At 34.4% G+C, this 25,362-nt stretch overlaps 1 protein-coding gene across 1 annotated transcript in view; it reads right to left on the bottom strand.

The window, feature by feature from the left end:
• Positions 1-25,362, bottom strand: part of TPO (thyroid peroxidase) — a 234,867-nt gene that overhangs the window by 115,114 nt on the left and 94,391 nt on the right. The window contains exons 5-6 of the mRNA XM_074284732.1: positions 5,705-5,834; positions 2,883-3,089 (exon numbers count right to left, since the gene is read on the bottom strand). Coding sequence (XP_074140833.1) covers positions 2,883-3,089; positions 5,705-5,834 — 337 coding nt within the window. The remainder of the gene's footprint in view (positions 1-2,882; positions 3,090-5,704; positions 5,835-25,362) is intronic.

Genomic DNA, 25,362 nt, shown 5'->3' with positions numbered 1-25,362 from the left:
TCCATCAATTGGAGAATGGCTGAATAAGTTGTGGTATATGAATGTTATGAAATATTATTGTTCTATAAGAAATGATGAACATGATGATTTCAGAAAGGCCTGTAGAGACTTACATGAACTGATGCTGAGTGAAATGAGTAGAGCCAGGAGATCAATTATACACTTCAACAATACTATATGTAATGATCAATTCTGATGGTTGTGGCTCTCTTCAACAATGGGATGAACCAAATCAGTTCCATTTGTTCAATAATGAAGAGAACCAGCTACATCCAGTGAAAGAACTATGGGAAATGAGTGTGAACCACAATATAGCATTTCAACTCTTTCTGTTTTTGTCTGCTTGCATTTTTTATTTCCTTCTCAGGTTATTTTTACCTTATTTCTAAATCCAATTTTTCTTGTGCAGCAAAATAACTGTATGGATATGTATACATATATTGTGTTTAATATATACTTTAACATATTTAACATGTATTGGTCTACCTACCACCTAGGGGAGAGGGGAAAGGGAAGGAGGAGAAAAGTTGGATCAGAGGATTATGCAAGGTCAGTGCTGAAAAATTACCAATTCATATATCTTGTAAATAATAACTTATAATAAAAAAATAAAAAAAAGAAATCTGGCAATAACATTCCTATATGTTTTCCATGTAGGATCTCTTTTAGGTCTATTTCTACTTTTTATTTTTACTTTCCCTTCATGTTCTATTATTCCAGGACATTAAATTTTTTTTTCCTGCATTATTTTGTCAAGGTTCTTTTTTTTTGTCACAACTTTTGGGTGGTCCAATTATTCTTTTGTTTTTTTTCTTCTTGATTTGTTCTTCAAATGTGTTGCTTTTCTTATATTTCACATTCTCTTCTATTTTTTTCATTTTTTATATTTTGGCTTCCCTTTGACTAGTTCGAATTTTCAAAGAATTGTTTCCTTCTTTAAGATCTCCTTTTCTTGTTGGTTAACTTCCCACCCCCATTCTTGTTTTTTTTTTTTTTTTTTTTTTTTTTTGATGTTTTACTTTTATGTTTTTTTTTTTTTTCAATTTCTCTCATTTGATTTTTGAAGTCTTTTTTGAGTACTTCCACAATTTCTTTCTGAGTGGATAATCAATTAATGCTACTCTTTCAGGTATAAAAGGCTTTTTAAAAACTTTTTTTAAATGCACTCTCCTCTGAAAATGAGCCCTAAATATTATTATTCTCATAGTAAGCTTCTTGTATTTCCTTTTTTTTTTTAAATGAGAGCTGTTAGTGTAAACACCTTTAATTCTGGGTTGGGATGGGCATGGTGCTTTACCTTCACTTCAGCTCTAGTTTCACTTCATCTCTAGCTTCACTTCAGCTCCTCCAAACCAACAGTTCCATCTTCCTGAAAGTTAGCAGTGTCCCTACCCCACTGCTTCTATACTCACTGGTATTCTGGTTTCTTCTTGCCTAGGGTAGTATCTCTGCTGCACAATTGGGCCTGGCAGCTCTTTACTATTCTGAAGATGAAAGTTCTCATGCTTTTGAATGAGGCTACTTCCAGGACTCCCTGTTTGCTGCCTGGTTATGTTTATACTTCACAACCATTAAATTTAGTCCTGGCCTCTTCATGTCTTCTCAGGTTGCTCTGGAGACCTTTTTTTTTTTTTTTTTTTTTGCCTACTGCCCCATTTTCTCAGAATCTTCCCTAGAAGTTTTTTTTTTAGAAATGAGTGCTCAGATATGGAAGACTTTAGAAGTGAGAGCTAACTTCAGGAGTCTCTAAAAGTGGAATCCCAAATCCAGAAGTGGGGGTCCCACTCCAGAAGGCTCTAGAAATAGAGGTCTTGTTCCAGTAGGCTCTAGAAGTGGAGTGGGGGGAGTCCCACTCTAGAAGAGGGAACTAGAGGAGAGGTCTCACTCCAGAAGGTTCTAGAAGTGGTGTCAGGACCCACAGGTTCCTAGATGTGTATTTTTGTATCTAGAAATTACTAGATGTGGGTGTCTGGATCTAGAAGTTTCTAGATGTGGAAGGTAATTTTCGTTCCTGATTTTCCTGAGGTGAGACAGAAATAAAGTTTGAATATAGGCTGTAATATTCTCTCTAAAATGTAATATTCTCTTTTTGGGGTTTTCTTGGGGTCTCTGGAGGCAGCCTTCCTTTCAGTTCAGTAATCACTCCAAATGCAGCCAAGTGTTAAAGTCCAAATCCTTTATTGTTTCTTTCAAAGTCTTTTCTCCTTTCCTGGAGCCCAGTTAGCTTTCTTATCATCTGGATCCTTTATTATCTCCTTCCTAGGGCTGGGCAGCTTTCTGGAGCCTTCTGGAGCTTGGTTTCAGTGGAGAAGCAAAGGAGGACAGCCTGCTGCCATTTCTCTGTCTTTCCTCATTCTGATTCTGGCTGAGCTTGTCTGAGCTAATATGTTCTCTTATCAAAGGAGTGAATCTTGTAGAACTATAGTAAGTACTAAATCCTTGTACTGAATTAGAGAACTGTTAAGCATCATGCTAAAATAACCATTGTCTCTATCAATTCTACTGACTTAGCACCTTGTTTCAAGTTCTGGCCCATAACAATTAGCCTCTTGATTCTAATTCAATACTTTTTTTTTTTTTTACCTTGCTATACTTTGTTTCTCTTCTCAAGTGTACTAAAGTGATTTAAAAAATAATTTTCTTCTGGTATACTCTGTGGTCAAAATATGAATAAATGGTGAGATAGTGCCAGACACCTAAGTCAATTAGTAGAAATAGTTCTTTAAATTTCTAACTTATTTCATGAACCAATAGAATTTTGACAGTCCATAAAACATAAAAGTATTTAATTTTCAAGAATGCCAGTCAGAAGAGTATTGCTTTACCACTAGCTCTGTATTTGTTTGAAGAGGAACTTTCAGAAGCACTTGATAAAAACTTACCTGTATGGGGTAGCAGGGATTTTGGCTTTCACATGTCCTCTGACAGTCAGTTCCTCCCCAAAAGGTGGCTCTGCTGGAGCTCTGGGGTGTGAATGCAATGTCATGATCAATGTATTGCCCCCAGACCATCAGGAGATCAGTATACTGGTCATCCTCTGTCACAGCCTCATTTGATGCATGAATGATTTTTCTTGTTACTTCACGAACCTGAGCGGAAAGTTAGTTTGCTAGTAATGTCAACTCTTCTTAGCTTTTCACAAAATGCTCAGTTGTTAAGAAGGAAAGACAGCAGACAGAAAAAATCTGTCATTTTTGGACAAGATTTTTCGTGGTGTATGTAGTTATAATGATAAGGTGCTAGATTAGGAATTTTTCTCTGGGGATGTTTCTTTTTCTGCTTATACCTCACCAATTTCTGCATAGGTGGAAGACTACCTGGAGGCATACTTCTTTCTTTTGAACATTATAGAAGATATTTTAGTTATCATTTAACACTAAGTACAAGGATTATAACTCACATTCAAAAATACTTGAGCTATGCTTTTCTTGTTTAGGCTTATAATTCAAAATATGTCTGAATTTGTGGAATTCAATTAAATGTCTTTATTAAAGACCAACTTTGTACCAGGGATTGTGTTAGGCCTTGGGGAATCAAAGGCAAAAAAATGAAAATAGGATTTTCACTCAAGTACTTTACATTTTACTGAATGTAGAGAAGCATTGACTTTAAAGCTAGAAAGAACCTGAAGAAGTTATCAAGCATCTTACAATCACACAGAATAGGTATTTTTATGATTAATATTCTTATACATTCAGGTATGTATGCATCAGCAGAGTTTGACAAAAACAAAAGTCACATATTGCTTAGTGCATTGTGAATTTCAATCTTAAGGCTAAACCCAAACATTTGATGAAGATTAATACGTGGCTCTACAAGTGAAGTGAGTATTGTACATTCAAATTTAATTTAACAAATATGAAATGCAGTGTAATGGGAAAGAAATGATGCTAGGTTCTGGGATTTAAAGATAGAAAATGACACGATCCCTTCTTCAAAGTTTACAATGAAATTGAAACTTCCTTGGAGATAAGCAACAATGTTTTAACTTCCATATAAGATCTTAAATTCAGTTTGATTTCTCATTACATCTAGTATAACTTTTTTTCTTTTTCTTTTTTTCCTCCCTCCCTCCCTCCCTTCCCTCCCTCACCTTCCTCCCTCTGTTCCCTTCCTTCCTTCCTTCCTTCCTTCCTTCCTTCCTTCCTTCCTTCCTTCCTTCCTTCCTTCCTTCCTTCCTTCCTTCCTTCCTTCCTTCCTGCCTTCCTTCCTTCTTTCCTTCCTTCCTTCCTTCCTTCCTTCCTTCCTTCCTTCCTTCCTTCCTTCCTTCCTTCCTTCCTTCCTTCCTTCCTTCCTTCCTTCCTGCCTTCCTTCCTTCCTTCCTTCCTTCCTTCCTTCCTTCCTTCCTTCCTTCCTTCCTTCCTTCCTTCCTTCCTTTCCTTCTTTCCTTCCTTCTTTTTTTCCTTCCTTCCTCCCTCCCTCTTTTCCTTCCTCCCTCCTTCCTTCCCTCTGAATAAATTTCTCCGGAATTTATAGTTTTAGAAAGTTGCCTAGAAAGCATTGAGAGGTTAAGTGACTTTCCCTAGCTCACATAGGAAATATGTGTTTGAGATAGGACTTTAACATGGGATTCCTGATTGTAAGAACAATTCCCTGTTTATCATGTCATGCTGCATTCTCTCTCATTGTGTAATAATTCAATATTTACTGTATCCCTGATTTCCCTTTCATGGGTACTTTTGCAACTATTGCAAACAAAAATTCCCAAGCCCTAATTTTTTTCATCCTCTATGGTCCTTTGTCCTGCTAAACATTAGTATTTCCTTCAATTGTTATATATTCAATTGATATACATCTTTATATATGTATGTACACACATAAACATAGATATACACATGTGTATAATAAATGTATATATATATAAATATGCATGTGAATATGCATTTGTATATATGTATATATACATATGTCTACACACACATACATATATTTTCCCCAGTAAAATGAGTAAGAGTTAATTTGACTGGGTAAAAAATTCTGATGGATGGGAAATTAAAATGACTGAAAAAATGTTATGATACTTCATGGAATGACATTAAAAATAAGTAATTACCTAGTAACTTTGTTGTTTGTATTGATTTCAGTGTAATTTTTTTCAATGTAATATTTCTAATGAATTTTTAAAAATAAATCCTTGGTTTTGGTACCCTCTTACCTCAAGGAAAAATTCATAATTATAAAAGGATCAGCTGTTTAATCAAATTAACCCTGTCAACTGTGTAATGTTTATCCCCAGAAAATAAACACTTTTCTTTTTCAATGTAAGTCCTTCTTTCCACCCTTGCCTCCAATTATACAAAGTGTTTGGTTTGGTTTAAATATGAAACATCACTGTTTTGAGCATTAGGAAAGAAAGGTCATTCAAGAAAGAGTCCAAAGACCCCAAAATTAATCACGACTCTTCAGAAGATTCAATATATGGCTTTGGGCTAGTCCTTTCTACCTTTCTTGAGATCATTTATTCTTTGGAAATGAGGATGGTAGGCCAGATACTCCCTAGATGTCCTTTAGTGTCCTGGCAGTTTATTCATCTGTGGCCCAAATGACTGCATGAATGCCCATGCTTGTACTTTGTCATATCCACTAAGCATCAAGGAAGTTTATGACATTGCTCTGTTTTTGAAGGACACTAGAACTCTCTAAGTACTATGGAAATGGAAAAGTATATGCCAGCTTGATTTTCATGGCATTGTGATATACAAACCAATGGCAGTGGGAATTCATTGTAAAGGAAGTTGGGATTCCAGCCTCTTGGCTGGCTAATTCCATCTTCATAGACTGGTGAGAGCCATCGAGCCAGGGCTGTGTTAGCTGCTCCCCATCTGGGATGGTCTCTGCAGAAAAGAAAGAAAAACTGGAAAGTTTTTGAGAAGTGAAAGCAAAATCTAAGAGAAGATTAAAATAATGCTTTGTACAGAACTATTACTTTGGTGCAGGAATTCAGATCTTTTGCTACAGATAGCTACTTTGCCTATGACAACTTACAAGGTAGCTCCTAGCAATTAAAATGTAATTAACCTCAATATATGAAATACAAATATTCATCTGTTTTCCATTCTCAAAACATTGTAAAAGCCCTCTGGATGTTGACTTCTTGTCAAGGAGGTTCCTCTTCCTTAAAGGTCTTTATGCAAAGACTGAATGGCCACTTTTTGAGCAGATTATAATGAGGATTACTTTGTACATGACTTGCAAAGGGATTTGTATAGTAGGCTATTGGGATAATCCAATAGTGATTTGATGAAGGCAAGTACAAGTGAAGTGACAGTGTTAGAGAAGAGAAAGGAGCATATTTGAGATATGTTATAAAAATAGAAATGATAGTCTTTGGCAATTTATTGGATATGGGGAGGAGTGAAAGAATAATGAGTCATAGAATGACACTACAAGTGACCCTTGAGTCATTGGTAGGGTGAGGGTAGCTTCATCAGTTACAGTGAATTTAGGAAGTGGGGAAAATTTTGAGGAAAATATAATGAGTTGTTGTAGACATACTTGTCATCCAGTTTGAAATGTCCAATTTCAATTGAAAATGTCCAATTCAAGATGCAAAACTGGAGATCAGGAAAGAGGTTAAGACTGGATGAATAAATTTGAGAATCATTTGCATAGAGAGAATAGGTGACATGAGAACTGAGGAAATTGTTGATGATAGATCATAAAGGCAAAAAAGAAGCAGGCCAAGGACAGAGACTTAGTGACCACTCACTTGCATAATTTGGATAAAGATCCAGTAAAAGAGAATGAGAATAAGTAGTCATTCAGGTAGGAGGATAACCAGGAGATAACAGTATTTAGAGAGAAGAGTATCAAGAAGAAAGACCAAAGTGACAAATGCTGCAGACAAGTCAAGAGGGATGAGGATTGAGAAAAGACCACTAGATTTGATGGTTAAGAGTATTGGGTAGCTTTGGTTTTATTTAACATTAATTTTTTTTTTTTTTGCATTTTTAGTTTCTAATTGTCTCCCAATTCTTCCTCTCCCTCATCTATTGAGAAGGTAAGCAAAACAAAACCCATTATAAATATGTATAGTTAAAGAAAACAAATTCCTGAGTTGAGAGAGGCATGGAGACAGCGAGGAAAAATAGGAAAGGAAGGAATAAAGAAAGATAGAAAGGAGTTTGTATGTCATCTATCATTCCTTCATCTGGAAATGGATAGCATATTTCACCATGAGTTCTTTGGAATTGTAGTTGGTTGGAGATATTCTTTTATTATTTTAAAAATGTTATTGGATAAAATTTTTTCAGCATTCTGCTCAATTTACTTTGAAGTAGTTTATAAAATTCTTACTAAGTTTTTCTGATACCATTTCCATGCGTCATTCCTTAAAACACAATAGTATCTCATGACATTCATATACTATAACCTTTTTTGAAAATTCTCCATTTTAAGGCACCCTCTAAGTTCCCAAAAATAATATTTAAAAAACTACTATAAACATTTTTGTACAGATGATCATTTTTCTTTTTCTTTGATCTGGAGCAAAGTCTTGCTGGGGCAAAGAGTATACAGTTTAATAGCTTTTGGGGTATTGTTCCACTATAATCTTTTCCAGAATAGCTCCACTAACAGTGCATGAAAGTAACTGTTTTTTTCCACAGTTTCTCTAGGTTTTGTAATTTTTTTTGCCAACTTGGTCAATCTGATGGTTATGAGATATTAGCTCAGAGTTGTTTTCTATAAGTGATTTAGAGCATTTTCTCATACAACTATCGAAATCTTGGAACTCTTACTCTGAAAACTTATTCATATTCTTTGACTATTTATCAGTTAAGGAAGATCATTGGTAAATTTGAAGAGAAAAAATTTCACCTGAAGAATGAGATCAGAAGCCAAGAATGCAGTGTTAACAAAATGGTTAAAGGAAAGAAAGTGGAAGCATCAATTATAGATGATTTTCTCAAGGAATTTAGCATATACACAATATACACACACAAAGCCATGAGAGATAGAACAATATCTAGTGGGCATATCAAATAAGGATTTTTTTGAAGATGTGGAGTCATGGGAATGTTGTAGAAAGTAGGCAAGCAACAAGTGGATAAGAAGAGATAGAAAACATTGGGGAGTGGGTTAATAGAATGTTAATCTGTTGGAGAAGATGAACTGGAATTTGCCTTGACAAGGAGATGGGTGAAAGAAAAATACTCACAGAAGATATTTGAGTGATTTGAAATAAAAGGAAGAGAGAAGAGTAAGCTCTCAATGAGTGGTCTGTTTTTTTTTTTTTTTGTTTGTTTGTTTTTGTTTTTGTTTTTTGTTTTTTGTTTTTTGTTTTTTTGTTTTAACACAGAAAGCAAGGTTCTTAGCTGATATGATCTTGGCAGGATGCATGGGAAATTTGAAGAGAAATAAAAAGTTTTGGACAAGTTGTCATGGTGAATGACTAGTGAATTGGTTAGGGAAATGTAAAAGAATTTTATTGACTTAGTGACAATCCCTTTAAGATTGTGTAACATCAATTTGTAGTATACTCAATATTTCCAGATGATTTCAAGCTCAATTGTAAAGTTACAATGATGGCAAAAATTCAAGGGAAAGATGAGATGACTTCTGGTTCTGGTTCTGGGGAAGGTAAATAACATTCGATAGTGAACTCCTTAATAGCAGTAACTGTCATTTACTTTTCTTTGCATTCCAGTTTCTTAGTATCAGCTTGGTACATAGTAGGCACCTAATAAATGTTTATTGACTGACTGACTCCTTCAATGGAAAACTTCAACCAGAGTCTGAATTTTTTCTTGTCTTAAATATTGCATGAGTTAGGAATCCAACACCCTTCCCCCTCAACATTTTGGTTATAATAGGTATTTTCTGAAGTTTTTCCAAAACCCCAATATTCCATAATTCCATTAAAATAATGTGCTATAAAAGATTCAAAAGACAAGATTGTTATAAACTGTCAGGAATTAGGAAAATCTTTGTGGAAGGAAGAATAGCATCTAACAATCTAAACAATTACTAAAAAAATGTTTAGTAATCTAAAAATTACAAGAAAAAATCATTTGAAACCCTTCTGAGGATAGAATAAGTGTGGATTTCTTTCATTCCCAAATTTATGAATGATCTCACTAGGTACTTTAACTCTAAGAGAAAAGGATCTCAATTCATCTCAGCACTCATATCTTCATGTCTATTGTACTTGAATAGTTTCAGGGTTGGAAAATGATGCTTTATGTCTACAATGGCATGTATCTGGGGAGACACAAAACTGGGAATAATTATATTATTATTACTTCATTGATCTTCAGTGCACCACAGTGGCTCAATTTGCAAAACTAGATGGGACAGTAATATAGTTAATTAACAGCACTAGATCTGTGCTTGAAGGTTGGAGCCGCCTTAATAAAGCATTCAAAGCTGTTACAGTTGATTTGCCTTTATTGGAATTGCATAAAGTACTGCTCATGGGAAAGGCACTATTTCACTCAATTAAAAATAATGAAATGTTAATTTGAGTGCTTAGTCAATTTTTTTTAATCCCTCCTGGTTGGTTTTTATATTTTAGCAATTCACTAAGAGCCTGCTAACTCTAAAAGAAGTATGGGTGAAATAACATAAGATATTGAGTTATAATTGATAATTGCTAGTATTTGTATGTGTTTTTTGCCTAATTCTTTACAAATGTTATCTCACAACAATCCTGGGAAGTAGCTGCTATTATCCTATTTTATATTCAGGAAATTGACAGCATAAGTTAAGAGACTTAATTAGGTTTACACTACTAGTAAATATCTGAGGCTGGATTTGAACTCAGGACTTCCTAACTCTAGCATTCCAGTGCTGTGCCACCTAGTGGCCTCAGGTTTCTGACCATGGTCTGCCTCTGACACTTTCTCTCTGTATGATACTTTAGTCTTTCAACTTTAGTTTTTTCATCTATGAAATGGGGATAGTAATTTTGTCAACTTCCCAGAATAGTTGTAAGAATCAGATAAGACAATACTATACTTATATACTTATATACTATAATTATAACATTATAAAAACTATAAAAAGCACTTTTTGGATGTAAGCTAATATTCTTTGTTATACCTAATTTTCATAATAAACATATTAGCAAGTTAAACTCCATGGTAGAGAAACAGATAAAGTCAAGAGACAAGGGTTCAACTTTTCCCTCAGATACTAATTATAAGATCATGAGAAGTTACTTAAACTCTTTGAGACTCAGCTTATTCATCTATAAAATGGGAATAATAATACTGTATTTTTTATTTTCCAATATTATTGCGAGGATAATTGAGAATAATATTAAATAATGCTTATGTAGTTTTTATGGCTTACAAAACACTTTACAAATAATATTTCATTTTTTTTCTTCACAATAGGTGCCATTATTATCCCCATTTTACAGATGAGGAAACTCGGTCAGCAGAGATTAAATGATTTGATCAGGATCACATAACTTAATCTTCCTGACTTCTAGTCTAGAACCCTGTCAACTTCACCACCTGACAGACTCAGATCTTTCAAATAGTATGATGTATATAAAGCCCTTCATAAACTTAAAGGCACTATAAAATGTGATCTATTATTAATATTAATCTCACCTCAGATTACATTTCCCACAAATAAATACTTTACCCTGTAATCAAAAAGCAACCCAGATTGATTTTTCCTAAATCCAATTAAATTGAAAGAAGATAGTTGCAGCTCATATCCAGAGGGAATTTGTCTAGCTATATAAGTATGTTCTCCTTGGACAGTGATGAAAACATATCAGTCAATGTTTACAGAAATTAATTCAGGATATTCACTGGAAGGTCAAATACTGAAGATGAAACTTAAATACGTTGCCCACAAAATGAGAAGATGAGAATCATTGGAAAAGCAATGTTAGGAAAGCGTTAAAGCAAAAAGAAAAGAGAATGGAAGAGGATGAGATGGATAGATTGTCATGGAAGCAATGAATATGAAGTTGGACAGACTTCAAGACATAGTGAAGGATAGAAGCATGCTATGGTACATGGTGTCATGAAGAGTTAGACATGACTGAATGACTGAACAACAAAAATTATTATGAATTTTATAATATATAACTTATAATTATAACACATTTCTAAAATAAAATTTATTAGTAGTAATACAGTACAGAACATAGTAAACTGGTCTTAAAAAAAGTCTAACTTGAGGTTCAAATCTTACTTCTAATATTGGCTGTCATGCCTCTTGGCAAGTCTGTGAGCTTTTTCAATTATTCATTCAGTAAATATGCATTAAATGCCTACTATATATGCCAGTCACTGATAAGCCCTAAGATTAAAAAGAGTCAAAAGACAGTCCTCTTCAAAAAGATGTCAATCTAGTGGGGGGGAGGGAAACACCATACAAATACATATATACAAAGTAGAATATATCTGTATGTGTATTTATATACATACTTATATATTAAATAATAGGACAAAAAGAAAATAATTAAAAGAAAGAAGGCACTAGAATTAAGAAATATTGAGAAAGACTCACTGAAAATTATAAATGGTAAACGGACATGCACATCCCCTTAATTAAAATGTATTTGAACCATTGGTCACAATAATGTAGTATAGACTAGAAAGAAGAATCCAAGAAGCATTTGTTAAATCCTTCTGTATGTAAGAGATAGTTAGGTGGTGACGTCAAGATAGTATTGGATTTGGAATCAGGAAGAGGCGAGCTCAAATGTGGCCTCAAATACTAGCCACGAGACTGTAAGCAATTCCCTTATTCTCTTTTAGGATTATTTCCCCTCATTTTCTTTCTTGTTTAGTCATTTTTCAGTCATGTCCTACTCTTTGTGGCCTCATTTAAGATTTTCTTGGCAAAGTACTGGAATGATTAGCCATTTATTTCTCCAACTCATTTTACAAATGAGGAAATTGAGGCCAAGCAGGATTGTGACTTTTCCAGGGACACATGGCTAGTAAGTGTCTAAAGCCAGATTTGAACTCAGAAAGATCAACGTTCCTGACTTCAGATTGGGCACTTTATCCACTGGACCACCTAGCTTCCCTTCCTTAACTGCAAAATGCAGATAATTACAACTTCTATCTTACAGGGTTGTTACAAAGATCTAATGAGATGCTTTTGAAGTTCCCAGCACAGTGACCAGGAGCCACTATTGTAAATGTTTGCTCCCATCCCTGTAACTGTAAACAGGTTGTCTATTGCCTATAGGTTGGTGATATAAATTAAAAAAAAAAAAAGGAAATCAGTGACCACTCGGGCTGTCTCTTTTGCTGCTTGTATTGCAAAAGTAAATCCTGAAAAAGCCTCTACTACAACATGGATAAAAGATAGATGACCAAAAGATTTATAGTGGGTCACATCTATCTGCAAAATTTCAGTGGGTCTCAAACCACAAAGATTTTTCTCTGGAGGGAGTGTAGAAGCATGGAAAGTAAGGCAAGCTGGACAGGCTTTTATTATGCTCCTAGCTTCCTCTTTTGTTATCCCAAATTGCAAATGTAAAGCTCCAGCAGCTTTATGATATTTAGAATGAGATTCTTGGGCTGCCTGAAATAAAGGAGTATTGGCTAACATGGTTAGAAAGCTATCTGCCTTTGAATTTTCATAAAAAATAGGACCTGGAAGTCCACTATGAGAGTGGACATGCAAGATATAAATCTTGCCTTGAAGCTTTCTTACTTGCTTTTGAAGTTCTTTAAAGAGCTGATATATATTAGAAGCTACAAATTTTATTTGGGCTGTGTCAATTCTTTGTACCACACCTTAAGCTGAATCAAATATTATATTTACATCTCCTGGATAACAAGAGGTAGCATGATTGCATACAATTCATTTTGCTGAGTGGACTGAAAAGGAGTTCTGACTATCCTCTTTATAGTTGTCATGAGAATATACAGCACAAATGTTATGTTTAAATGACTCTGTAAAAATAGTTGGTCCTTTAAGTGGTACCTCAGAAACCTTTGCTTCAAAAATCCATTGTCAATTATGTAATAGCTGGGTTATCTTTAATGGAAGACCTGTGTGTAAAATTTGGAGCTGTGGCCAATAAAATTTGCCACTCTGGGATGGTTTCACAGCACACATTTATTCGTGTGTTGTTATAAAAGGTGTATATCTTGTCAGGTCTTATCCTAGATAATTATACTATTCTCTTAATGGCTTTTAATAAAATTCTAGCCACAACCACTGGTCTGGTTGTGCTGGGTGGGTCACCCACTCTATCACACTGTCTCCTTGATGAAGAACTTCTGTGGGTGCCTTTTTTGTAGCAAAAACTGATATTTCCAAGGGTTTTTGAGTAACTCTTTCAACCACATTGGATAAAGCCAGTTCAACTTTTCTCAAAGCCTCTTGAGCTTTTTTATAAGCTGGCGTGGTGAGTTTAAAGCAGTGTCTCCCCTTAAAATGTCATATAATGGTTGCAAATGATAGGTAGTTAAGCCTAACACTGGATGTATCCATTGGATAGCTCCTATCAATTTCAGAAAGTCATTTAAGGTGTTCAACTTCTCTGTTCTTAAAGAAAGCTTTTGTACTGTAAGCATCTTATGGTATACTTCACATCTTAAATATTGAAAAGGAGCATGTCTTTGAATTTTTTCTGGAGCTATATGCAATTTGTAGTTCCTTAGTGCTTCTATGGTCTTTTGTAGACATGCTTCTAACATTTGCTCCTCAAGTGCAAACCCTAAGATATCATCCATGTACTGTAAAAACATAACTTTTGGAAATGGTTTTCTTACTGGAGTAAGAGCAGTAGCAACATACATTTGACACATAATAGGGCTATTTTTCATTCAATGTTTCAAAACTATCCATTCATATCTTTTATAAGGCTCATATAAATAACGCTGGGCATTGAAAAGGCAAACCTTTTCACATTCTCCTTATCCAGAGGGATAGAAGCTAAACAATCCTTAATGTCTATAACCCAAAGAGGCCATTCTCTAGGCAATTGAGTAGGAGATGGAAGACCATGCTGAAGAGTTCCCATAGTTTTCATCTGTTCATTTGCTTTTCTCTAATCAGTCAACATCCTCCATTTTCCAGATTTCTTTTTTTTTACAACAATTATACAGAAATTTCAAGGACTTAGAGAAGGTTGTAAGTGTCATTGGTCAAGTTGCTCTGGTCTAGTATTATATCTAATAAGGCCTGAATTTTATCACTTGTTAAGAGCCACTCTTCTACCCACACTGGTGTATCAGTTTTCCATTGAATAGGAACAGGTGAAAGTGCAGGCAGTCCTTCAACAGGAGCCCTGCCTAAAAAGCCAAAGTAATTCTAACTGGTAAGATGTCTCTTCCCCACAGATTGATGGGAATTTTATTTACTACAAAAGGAGCAAAAACTCCTGTTTCACCTTTAAATATCCATCTCAAAGGGGTAGCATTAATTTTAGCTGCTATTGAGACTCCTCTGCCAGACATATGGGTGTCTGCTGTAATCTTTGGCCAATGACTGGGTCAATTGGCACCTCTAATGACTACAATCTGCACCTGTGTCTACCAATATTTCAATAGTATGCCATTTACAAAAATAGTGAGCATAGGATGGTTAGCTATAACAACTGAAGTCCAGAATATTCCTGGATTCTGTTGTTGGGAGTCAAAATCTGCATAAATATCACCAAATTGCCTATCAGGAGTGTGTATTAGTAAACCTGATCCTACTACTCCTGGGTGATAGATAACACATTGTCTACCTGTATTAGTGACTGGGATATTAGCTACACGTTCCCCAGTTTCTCAAATCAGTGTATGGATGGACACTGTTTTGTAAGTACTCTCAGAAGGTGAAATGGTCAAGCCTACTGTGCCTGGAGGCAAGGGATCCATAGGCTGGACAGGGACAGATCACTGGGCTGAGGAGACAATTGAGAAAGCATGGACTACTATAGAATATGCACTTGGATATGAATCTTGAAGGAAGCCAATGAATATAGGAGGAGGATACTTGAAAAGAAAAGACTTGAGACACAGGACACATGAATAAGAAATAGATCATTGTAACTGTGTTGTAGAATATATGGAGGATCCTAAAGCTTAAAAAGACTGGAAAGATCAGAAGATTTAGACCAAATAGTCCCAGAAGGTAAAAGATAATAATAACTAAAAAATTGGATATTGTTGGGCAGAAGAGTGACATGGTCAGACCTTTAAGAAAGTCATTTTGACAACTGAATGGAATATGGATCAAAAGACTTAAGACAAGGAGAAAACCTTTAGTTGACTATTTTAGAAGAAAAACTGAAATTGAGAGCTTAAGTGAATAGTTCATGGTCAAAGAACTACAAGTGGTCAAAGGTGTCAAATATAGGATTCAAATTGAGGTCTTTATGTCTCCAAATCTAGTGCCATCTCCACTCCACATCATTATATCTTTCTTGATTAAAACCTAAAGAATTTGAAAGGATTAATTCAGTTTTCAAGAAAGCAGTAACACTTGGCCATAATGATTTTGCTGTGTAAATTCAGGACTCACTAATAATTGGTCTCCAGTCATACCCACTAGAATTAAAAAACAGAATTACAAGATTGTTAAGAGAAGTTATTTCATCCATAGTCATGAATATGTTGGAATGTTTTAGAGTCTCTTTGAAAAAGGAGAGATCTTATCAAATATTGACATACATTTTATCTAATACACAATATTTTCAGAAGGCTTTGAAATTCTTATTTATAGAGCATCATGACTATCCATATATTTTATGTATGAAATGGATAAGAGAAAAGCCAAATCATTTTCCTTCAGGCCACTTCAGTATGCCAACAAATACCCCCAACTGTCTAAATACTCTGCCCTAATACTAGTTCAGTTTTGTTGAATTATTGTCCTGATGTTTCCTTCTGATTTCCGAGTACCATTTATTTCACACCCAATCACATCCATAGGGCTCTGTAAATCCTTCTCTATCTAAGTCATTTACTTTAAAATACATAAAGGTTGCCCACAAGTTATTTGCACTTAGTCTAGATGGAAATAAATGAGCAGAATATTTGAAGCAGGTCTACACTAATGAAAAGGTAAAAAATAAAAAACAAGCTAACATTTAAGGCTATGCATACATAACACTATATATTTGGTCTATATAATACTAGATAGCTGAAAGCATGTGTATAATGATTTAATTTTTATCCATACAACATAAACATCCTGTTTCTCTGTTTTTACCCTTCCCAACTGCAATCCATTTTTCATACAGCTGGTAAAATAATAATTTTTGTTATTAATTTAACATTTTGGCATTGAAGTCTCCCTATTTCACCCTGACTGGCTAGAGGCCTCATGGCCACTTATAGATTCAATCCTTATATAGAAGTTTTAATTGGCTCATTTTTCTTGACCTGTATTGAATTGGAAGCCTCTACCAGAAGCTCACAATATTGGTTCAGGATTTAGTGTGGACATTTGATTGGGCTTTAGTCCTACTATAACTGAGGACTCTTGAACTCAAGTAATCTACCAAACTCAAGTTACCTACCAACATCAGCCTCTTTATGAGCAGGGATCATGCCCAACCAAAATGATCTTTTTTTTTTTTAATAGTTTTTATTTACCAGATATGTGCATGGGTAATTTTACAACATTGACAATTGCCAAACCTTTTGTTCTAATTTTTCCCCTCCTTCCCCAGATGGCAGGTTGACCATTACATGTTAAATATGTTAAAGTATAAATTAAATACAATATATGTATACATGTCCAAACAGTTGTTTTGCTGTACAAAAAGAATCAGACTTTGAAATAGTATACAATTAGCTTGTGAAGGAAATCTAAAACACAAGCAGACAAAAACAGAGGGATTGGGAAGACTATGTAGTGGTTCATAGTCATCTCTCAGAGTTCTTTTGCTGGGTATAACTTGTTCAATTCATTACTGCTCTATTGGAACTGATTTGGTTCATCTCATTGTTGAAAATGGCCACATCCATCAGAATTGATCATCATTTAGTATTCCAACCAAAATAATCTTAAGGCAAAGGTCTGTCTATGTCAAACTTCTGCTCAAACCCTTTCATGAACTTTTTATTGCTTCTGGGTTAAAACACAAAACTCCTCAGTTTATTAGTAAAGATCCCATATCATTTGACTAATCTATTCTTTTTAGCTTTACTTCACATGACCTTTACTCCCTTACCCCTCACAACATTCCCATGCCTACAAACAGCCGCTCTATATTTCAGATAAACTAAATTACTAACAGTTTCTTAAATCCAACATGGCATGTCATCGCCCATTTCTTTATTGAAAACAATCCCCTATACTAAGTATGCACTCCTTCTTCATTTCTTCATTCCTCACCAAATTACAATCCAGATTTGTCTATCACAACTCAGAAAACATTTCATTCTAGAAAATCTTTTCAGCTGTGCAATTCATACCCTGTTCCTTGTAGCTTCATCCTATGTTTGGATGGCTCCTTCTAGGTTTGTCATTGAAGGAGGTTGACCAAGTTAGTCATATTGTCATTTCTTACTTTATCTGCCCAGTTTCAATTTCTTTCCTTCCCATTAGAAGATAAACTCCTTGAGGATAGAGATTATCCATCTTTTGATTTATAATTTGGTTCTTTGTACTTAGTATATAATCTTGTTTAAAAAATATTTATTTATTTGTTTGTTTGTTTGTTTATTTATTTATTTTTTTTTTGATGAGACAATTGGGGTTAAGTGACTGAAGTCACATTTGAACTCAGGTCCTCCTGATTTCAGGGCTGGTGCTCTATCCACTGCACCATCTATCTGCCCCAGTATATAATGTCTTAATAAATTTTTCTTGTCTACCTTTGTTTTATTTTTTCCATTTAATTTTAATTTTATTTTTTAGATTACATGTGAAAAATTAACATTCATTTTTTAAAAAGTTTGTTTTACATTTTCTTCTCTTTCTCCTCTCTCCCCTCCTTTAGAAGACAAACAATTTGATATAAATTATACATAAGCAGTTATGCAAAACGTTTCCACATTAGCCATGCTGTAAAAGAAAATGCAGAAACCACCCCCCTCCAAAGAAAAGAATAAGAAAGTTTTAAAAGCACTTCAATATTCATGCATACACAACCAGTTCATTACCTGGAGGTGGATAACATTTTTCATTATAAGGCCTTTGGAATTGAATTGGATCATGAAATTGCTGAGAATGGCTAAGTCATTCATAGATCATTATACAATACTTTACTGTGTACAATGTTTTCTTGGTTCTTCTCATTTCACTTCATATCATTTTATATGTATTTCCAGGTTTTTCTAAAACTAACCTGCTTGTATACTTTTATTTTTTCTCCAATTTTTCCTCTACCTCTCTTATTTTATTTTTAAAATTCTTTTTTGAGATCTTCCAGGAATTTCTTTTGGGTCTGTGACCAATTCACATTTTTCTTTGAGGTTTTGCATGTAGTTGTTTTAATTTTATTGTCACCTTCTGAGTTTTTTGTCTTTATATTTTTTTTTTTGGTCACAATAATAACTTACTATGTTTGGATTCTTTTTCTTTTGCTTTCTCATTTTTCCTGTCTAATTATTGATTTTTAAATTTTATGTTAAAGTTGGACTCTACTCTCAGGGTAGAGGAAATAGTTCCTAGCTTTATGTCTTTCTTATTGCTGTTTTCAATGCAAGCTCTAGGGCTTTGTAGGTTTTTGGTACTTCCAAGGTAATATAATTTAGGGAGAGGTGGGTCATTGCTGTCTTAGCCTGTGTTATGATTTTTACCCAGGAAGAAAACTTGTTCCTCTGTTGATATCAGCACCAGCACTCATCTTGGCCTGGAACCGTGACCAGGTTCACTGCTCTCCAGTAACTGCAATTACTAGTGTAGAATTGATAAAAGAGACCCTACTTCTTGCTGAGCTACCACAAGAACTCCTTTCTGCTTTGAAATTCTTCACCAAGGCCATTTCTTCCCTCTGGAACACAACTGCTTCTTTGTCCCTTGGAGTGTGACTTCTAACTGTTTATGGGCAATGCAACAGAGTCCTGAATTCAGCAGCAGCAAAGGTGTGCTCCAATCTTCTTCTGTGCAGCTGTTAGACAATCCCTGCTACCTGCCCCACTGTCCATGGACTGAGAGTTCCTAAAATTGCTGTTGCCAATGCAATTACCTCCATGTCCTGGTTTTGGCCTCATATTGTAGCTTTGTGCTGCTCAGACTCTGATTCAATATAGATCCATCCACCTGTGGACAGATCTTTCTGAACACCTCCTAAAGTTATCTTGGGCTGAAAAATTGTTTTACCTTATTTTTCCTTGGTATTGCTACTCTAAAATTCTACTTGAGGTGCAATTTTAGAGTAATTTGGAAGGTGATTTGTGGAAGGTTGACTGAGAGCTTTTTATTGTGCCATCTTGGCTCCACCTCTGCCTTTTTCCTTTAAAATTCCTAGTCTATCAAGGTTAGTCTCAGAGCCTCAATTGATCTCCTTTAACTTTTCCTGATCCATTCAGCTGACAGTGTTTTCCCCCTTCCTCAAAGATTCCTAAAGTGTTTTATTTCTATTCCTTCTTTTGTTCTTATCTTGTATTATGCTTATTTTTGTGCATGTTATGTTCTCTTCCTTCATTAGAATGAAAGCTCTCATAATGCTAAAACTCTTTCATTTTTATCTTCTGAATACTTAATATAGTTCTTACACATCACAAATGTTTATTGGATAATGTCAATCAGTCAGTCAACCAGACCCAAGATAATTATGGGGATACAAAGAATGTGTTTCCAACATCCAAATAAACAGGAGCTCACAACTTAATGGGGGAAATAATCTGCATATAGCCAGATACAAACAAGATATATGGAATGAATTGGGGATAATCTTAGAGAAAGGCACTAAGAAAAAGGAAGACAGGGAAAGGCTTTTTATATAAGGTAAGATTAGGATTGTAACTTAAAGTAAATCAGGGACATCAGGAGGCAAGGATGAAGAAGGAAAGCATTTTAGGCTTGGCGGACAGCCAGGGGAAATGCCTGGTGTTGGAAGGTGGAATGACATATGCTAGGAACAGCAAAAAGGCCAGAAACTTGCAGAATATGTACAGGGAAACAAGGTATAAGAGACTGGATGATTGGATAATGGCAGATTATAAAGCAAGCCAAAGAGAAAATGTTATATTTGATCATGGATATAATGCGGAGGGGTGTATGTAGAATCAAGTATTATTAAGAATCTACTGTGTGCTAGGCACTGTCCTAGGCACTTTATAAATACCTCATTTGATGGATAGAAGCAGTGAATAGAATGCCAGGCCCCGGATAAAGAAGACTCATCTTCTCAAGTTCAAATCTAGCTTCAAAAACTTGCTAGCTGTGTGACCCTATGCAAGTCATTTAATCCTGATTGCCTCAGTTACTCATCTGTAAAATGAGCTGGAGAAGGACATAGAAATCATTCCAGTATCATTGTCAATACAAACTTAAATGAGGTTATGAGAGGTCAAATAAAAACCACAGAATAACTACAACAGCAATTGATGAATAGGGAGCTATTCCAGTTGATTGAAGAGACTAGGATGATATATTTAGCTCTGCATTTTAGGAAGATCAATGTGATAACTGAGTAAAGAATATATTGGAGTTAGGGAAAGACTTCAAACAGAAAGATCAACCAATTAACTAGTGCAATAGTCCAAATACAAAGTAATGAATACTAGGTGTAAGTGTCAGAGGAGAGAAGAAGTCATATAGAACAGATTTTCCAAAGATAAAAATGATAGGACTTCACTAATTGGATACAAAGAATGAAAAGGTAGGGAATTGAGAAATGACATTTAATTTGAGACACTGGTTGACTGCTAGTGGTGGTCATTTCAACAGCAATTGTGAAATTTGAAATTGTAAAATTAGAAAAAGCTGAGGGTTTGGATATATAGATTTAATTTTGTAAAGTTTAGTTCTGGGCATATTGAATTTAAAATGCCATTGGCCATCTAGTTTGACACATTTAAGTGGCAATTGGGAATGTGAATCTGGAGACGAGTCTAGAGGTTAGAACTGGATATGTATATTAGAGAATCATCTGCTCAGGAATGATAATTAAATCCATGGAAATGTATAAGACCATCAAGTAAAATAATATAAAGCACAAAGAGAAATGGGCCCAGAACAGAGCCCTCTGATTCTCCCCTATTAGTAAGCATGACACAGATGAAGATCTGATAAAGGAGACAGAGAAATATGCAGATGAGTAGAAAGTCAACCAGGAGAGAAAAGCTTTAGAAAAAACCTAGAGAGAAGAGATATCAAAAAGAAAACAATGATTGACAGTGAGAGGCAGCAGAGAGATCAAGAAGAAAGAGGATGGGGAAAAGACCACTAAATGAAGTAATTAAGAGATCATTAGTAATGTATTTGTTGAATTAAACTGAATTTCATAACCCAACTAGATATGGAATTACAGGGATAACATTTAAACTCATATTTTACATTTCAGTTTTGGATTTGTAATTACTTTTTATATAGAAGGCTTTATAAATTATGAGCTGTGTACTCACCTATTCATCCCCACTTTCTTCTCAGATAAACTGTTATAGAGATGATAATCCAGAAAGATACTAGCATTTTGGATTTATTGCTTAGAATTTGCAGCATTGGTTCAATTTTATCTCCATTTCTATATTGGATTTGTATTTAGCAAGTTTAGTTATTAGAAAACTATATATGGGATATAATGTATAATGAGATATGTCTGTATTAGGGTCTAAATGGTTATTTTCTATATCTGTCAAATGAAGATATAAGAAAACAGGAGAGATGGGATTGATTATAATCCATAACTTTTTACTTTGCCAGAGATATTAAAAGGAGGAATATTTAAAAATTCAATCATATCTAAAATCAATCTCTCAGCAAAAGTGATTTGTTGCAGTTCTCAAAAGAAAATAATAGAATCATACAATAAAATACTTTTACAATAATTTATAGTTGAAACTGAGGAGTGATAATTAAGATTTAAATTGGTAATTTTGTAGATAAAACTAAGGATTTGTAGGTAAGACTAGGCATCAGCTTGGACTGCTTCTCCAATGACTTTTTTTTTTCAGTGTATTTTTGAGAAAATATTACTTGCACCAAATCAAGGCTTTATTTATTATTTTGTAGATCATGTAGACTTTAGAAAGTAATGGAAAAATATTAGTAATACTGATTAAACTTAACAGTATGACTTGCATACAGATTTCCCCCCAGAGAGCTGGCTGTTAAATTTTTACCTAGGAACAGGCCTAGGTAGGACCCATCATTGGTACAAAAGAGAGAAAACAATGTGTCTTTATCAACATACCCCCCAATGTACTTTTCCCTTTTTATATAGGTTTTTTTTCTTTTTTTTTCTTCCCAGGGGATCTAGTCATAACTGCAACTAAAACTTTTTTATGACTGCAGTAACTCAGTTGAAAATATATGAAATGGGGGCAGCTAGATGGTGCAGTGGTTAGAGTACCAGTCCTGAAGTCAGGAAGACCAGAGTTCAAATCTGGCCTCAGACACTTAACATTTCCTAGCTGTATGACCCTGGGCAACTCACTTAACTTCAATTGTCTCAGCAAAAAGAAAAAAAGAAAGTATATGGAATGATATTGCTTGACAGAATTCATTACACAGTTTGAAAACACTTTGTTCAATTGTGTCTGACTCTTTGTGTTCCATTTGGGATTTTCTTGGCAAAAATACTGAAATGGCTTGCTATTTCCCTTTCCAGCTCACTTTACAGATGAAGAAACTGAGACAAATACCATTAAATAACTTTCCCAAAGTCACCCAGATAGTGAGGTTAGATTTGAACTCAGGGAGATCAGTCTTTCTGACTACAGGATCAGCACTCTAGCCATTACTTCAGGGAAAGATCAGGGCAGGGCAGATTTTTATGTGAATTAATGTACCTTCTTTTTTGATTAATATTCTTGCTAGTTATATTCTAAGTTGAGTTGTTTCTATGCTTCAAAAGGCATCTGACCTTGGAGCAACAACTTAGACATTCCATCCTATTTCCAAATCTGCTACTAGGTGTTTTTCCCCCAATTTTAGACCTCCTCAATAGGAACAAATTATCTAGACTCACATTTCCTTTGTTCTCATAAAAAAAAGTTTTTTTCATTTTCCAATGTAATTTTCTTTTGCTATTAGTCCACTTGGTCAACTAATCTAGGATGTTGTGAGAGTAAACTCTGGTGACTTAAAGTGTTACCTCCTTCACATCCACATATTTTCATTTGATTTGGGTGTTTTTGGAGAAGTAATAACTCATAATATGGACTCTGTGGAAAAGGAATATCAGGTAGTATTTAAGGATAGTGATTCTATATATGGGATATCAGTCTTATCTTTTCCATTCTCTTATCCATCATACTATTTCATATACTCCTTACTTCTTATGGGAATTCTGAGAATACCAACTTAAAAGGTCTTCCTGCCTTCTGTATCTAATTTTATGAACCACAGACAAATGAATCATGGCCTTAAAGCATGGATCTCTCCACCCCTCAGAAATGATTAGTAACTTCTTATTGCCCAACTGATTGCCTAATAGCCATTCATAGAGTTCTGACTATGTCTCAGTCATTGGCTTAGCTTGCCTATTGAATAAAGTATAGCTTTTTAAAATTTTATTTGATAGGAGAGGCATCTGAGTTATAAAAAAAGAATAAGTTCATTTTAAGGTAACAGGAAGATTATCTTCTGGATTTGGCTGGCTCAGGGAATGAGGGCTTGAATGATGGATTTTACTTTTTTACCTCCTGAGGAATAAAAATTCAATTCTATGGAGAGCTGGAGTGCCAAGAGTAGCTAAATTCCACTCCTGTGTGGAACATTTTTCTTACTCAGCATTGCTGCTAATTATAATATCATGCCTGTGCAGGTGATCAGTTTCTATTTCAACTAGTCACTGAAATTTTACAATTCCCTGTTACAAATTATTTATTAAATTATATTGTCCACAGTTGTTTAAATAATTCTCAATCTTCATGTTGTTTTACTGAGCTAGTCTGAACTATTCCTGGCCTATTGAAAATATTTGACCTTGGTCAAAAGGATTAACTTAGAAGAAACATGTTATTCTTATGTTCAGTTTAGGGAAAGATAATTAAAAATAAAAGGAAGTCTCAGGTTTTTGGATGGTCCTATACATTAGGGTATTTCTTAATTACAAGTGGGGCATTGACCATGTACAATAACCTGATGGATACTTACAAGAATTTGACAAAGAGAATATATTTCATGAGTGACTATTCCATGGTTTTGCTAATGTCTTTAGAAAAACTGGATCATCAGTGAATATGAAATATGATTTCCAATCCTTAATTAGAGGAAGATATTATTGTGATTTTGTTTTTTAAAGATTGTATTTTTAAAAAGGAGTAGTTTATTTTTCCAGAAATAACATAAGTTAAAAGAGCAATGCTTTTATGGACAGACCCAATATATTGCAAATGGTAGGCATGATCTCTGATTTAGGGGTTTTGACAAAGGAAGTATCCAATCCTGTTGAAATTAAGGATCTAAAGAAAGAAAAAGGGGAATAGGAATAAATTTTGGGACTAGAAACCTTTCTGGGGTTAAGAGAGTTCTTTAGGAGTAACTTCTACAAAGGTCTCAAAGGCATTAGGTGATTTCTCACCACCAAGGGATTTGTATCATTCCACAAAAAGTTTAAAAAACAACTTAAGTAATTAGAACATCATTTAGTGAGGGCATGATATACAGCAAAGCTTTTCTCTGCCTCATTTTTTTTTTATCTGCGAAATAAAGAAATCAGGCTAGATAGATCTATGATCTATCCTCCTGTGATCTATGATCCACTACCTACAGCAGAGAACTGAGTCTTTTTCTTTCTGTGCTAATGCTAATGTAGGATTGTAAACTCTTTGGAGAAAAATCTGTATCACTGATCTATCACTCAATCAATGTTAGATGAATTCAATCTATTTTATCAATAGTAAGTCAAAAAAGTATTTCTAAGTAACTTTAATTACTTTGTACCTACTTTTTGTGTATCTTGAATATATATTTTAAAAACATATATATTCTGTTCATTGTAAGCTCATTGAGAACAAGGACTGTTTCACTTTTGTCTTTGTATCAATAGCACTTATAATAGTTCTTGGAACATGGCACTTATAAAATGTTTTTTTTTTTTAATATTATTATGAAGATCTTTAAAGTCAAGTTGAAATTGCAACCATAAAAATATTCTCTTATTTTGGTAGTCATCAGAGAAAACTAGATGAAATGAAAGAAAGGGTCAGACCTAGCTTTTGGCCTCAATGAGATAGAGAATTGTAAATGCCTGTAAATGCCAAATATAAGAAGCAGTGGGTATAATTCAAAGGACCTTGAATCTGAAGTTAAAATTAGTTTAGCAACATATTTCCTTGCACTCTTAGATAAGTAATCTCTCTGACTTCCTCAACTATA

This window comes from Sminthopsis crassicaudata, chromosome 2, assembly GCF_048593235.1.
Source record: "Sminthopsis crassicaudata isolate SCR6 chromosome 2, ASM4859323v1, whole genome shotgun sequence".
NCBI lineage: Eukaryota > Metazoa > Chordata > Mammalia > Dasyuromorphia > Dasyuridae > Sminthopsis > Sminthopsis crassicaudata.
The sequence above is the reverse complement of the archived record's forward strand: the minus strand, read 5'-3'. Positions and strand labels throughout refer to the sequence as shown.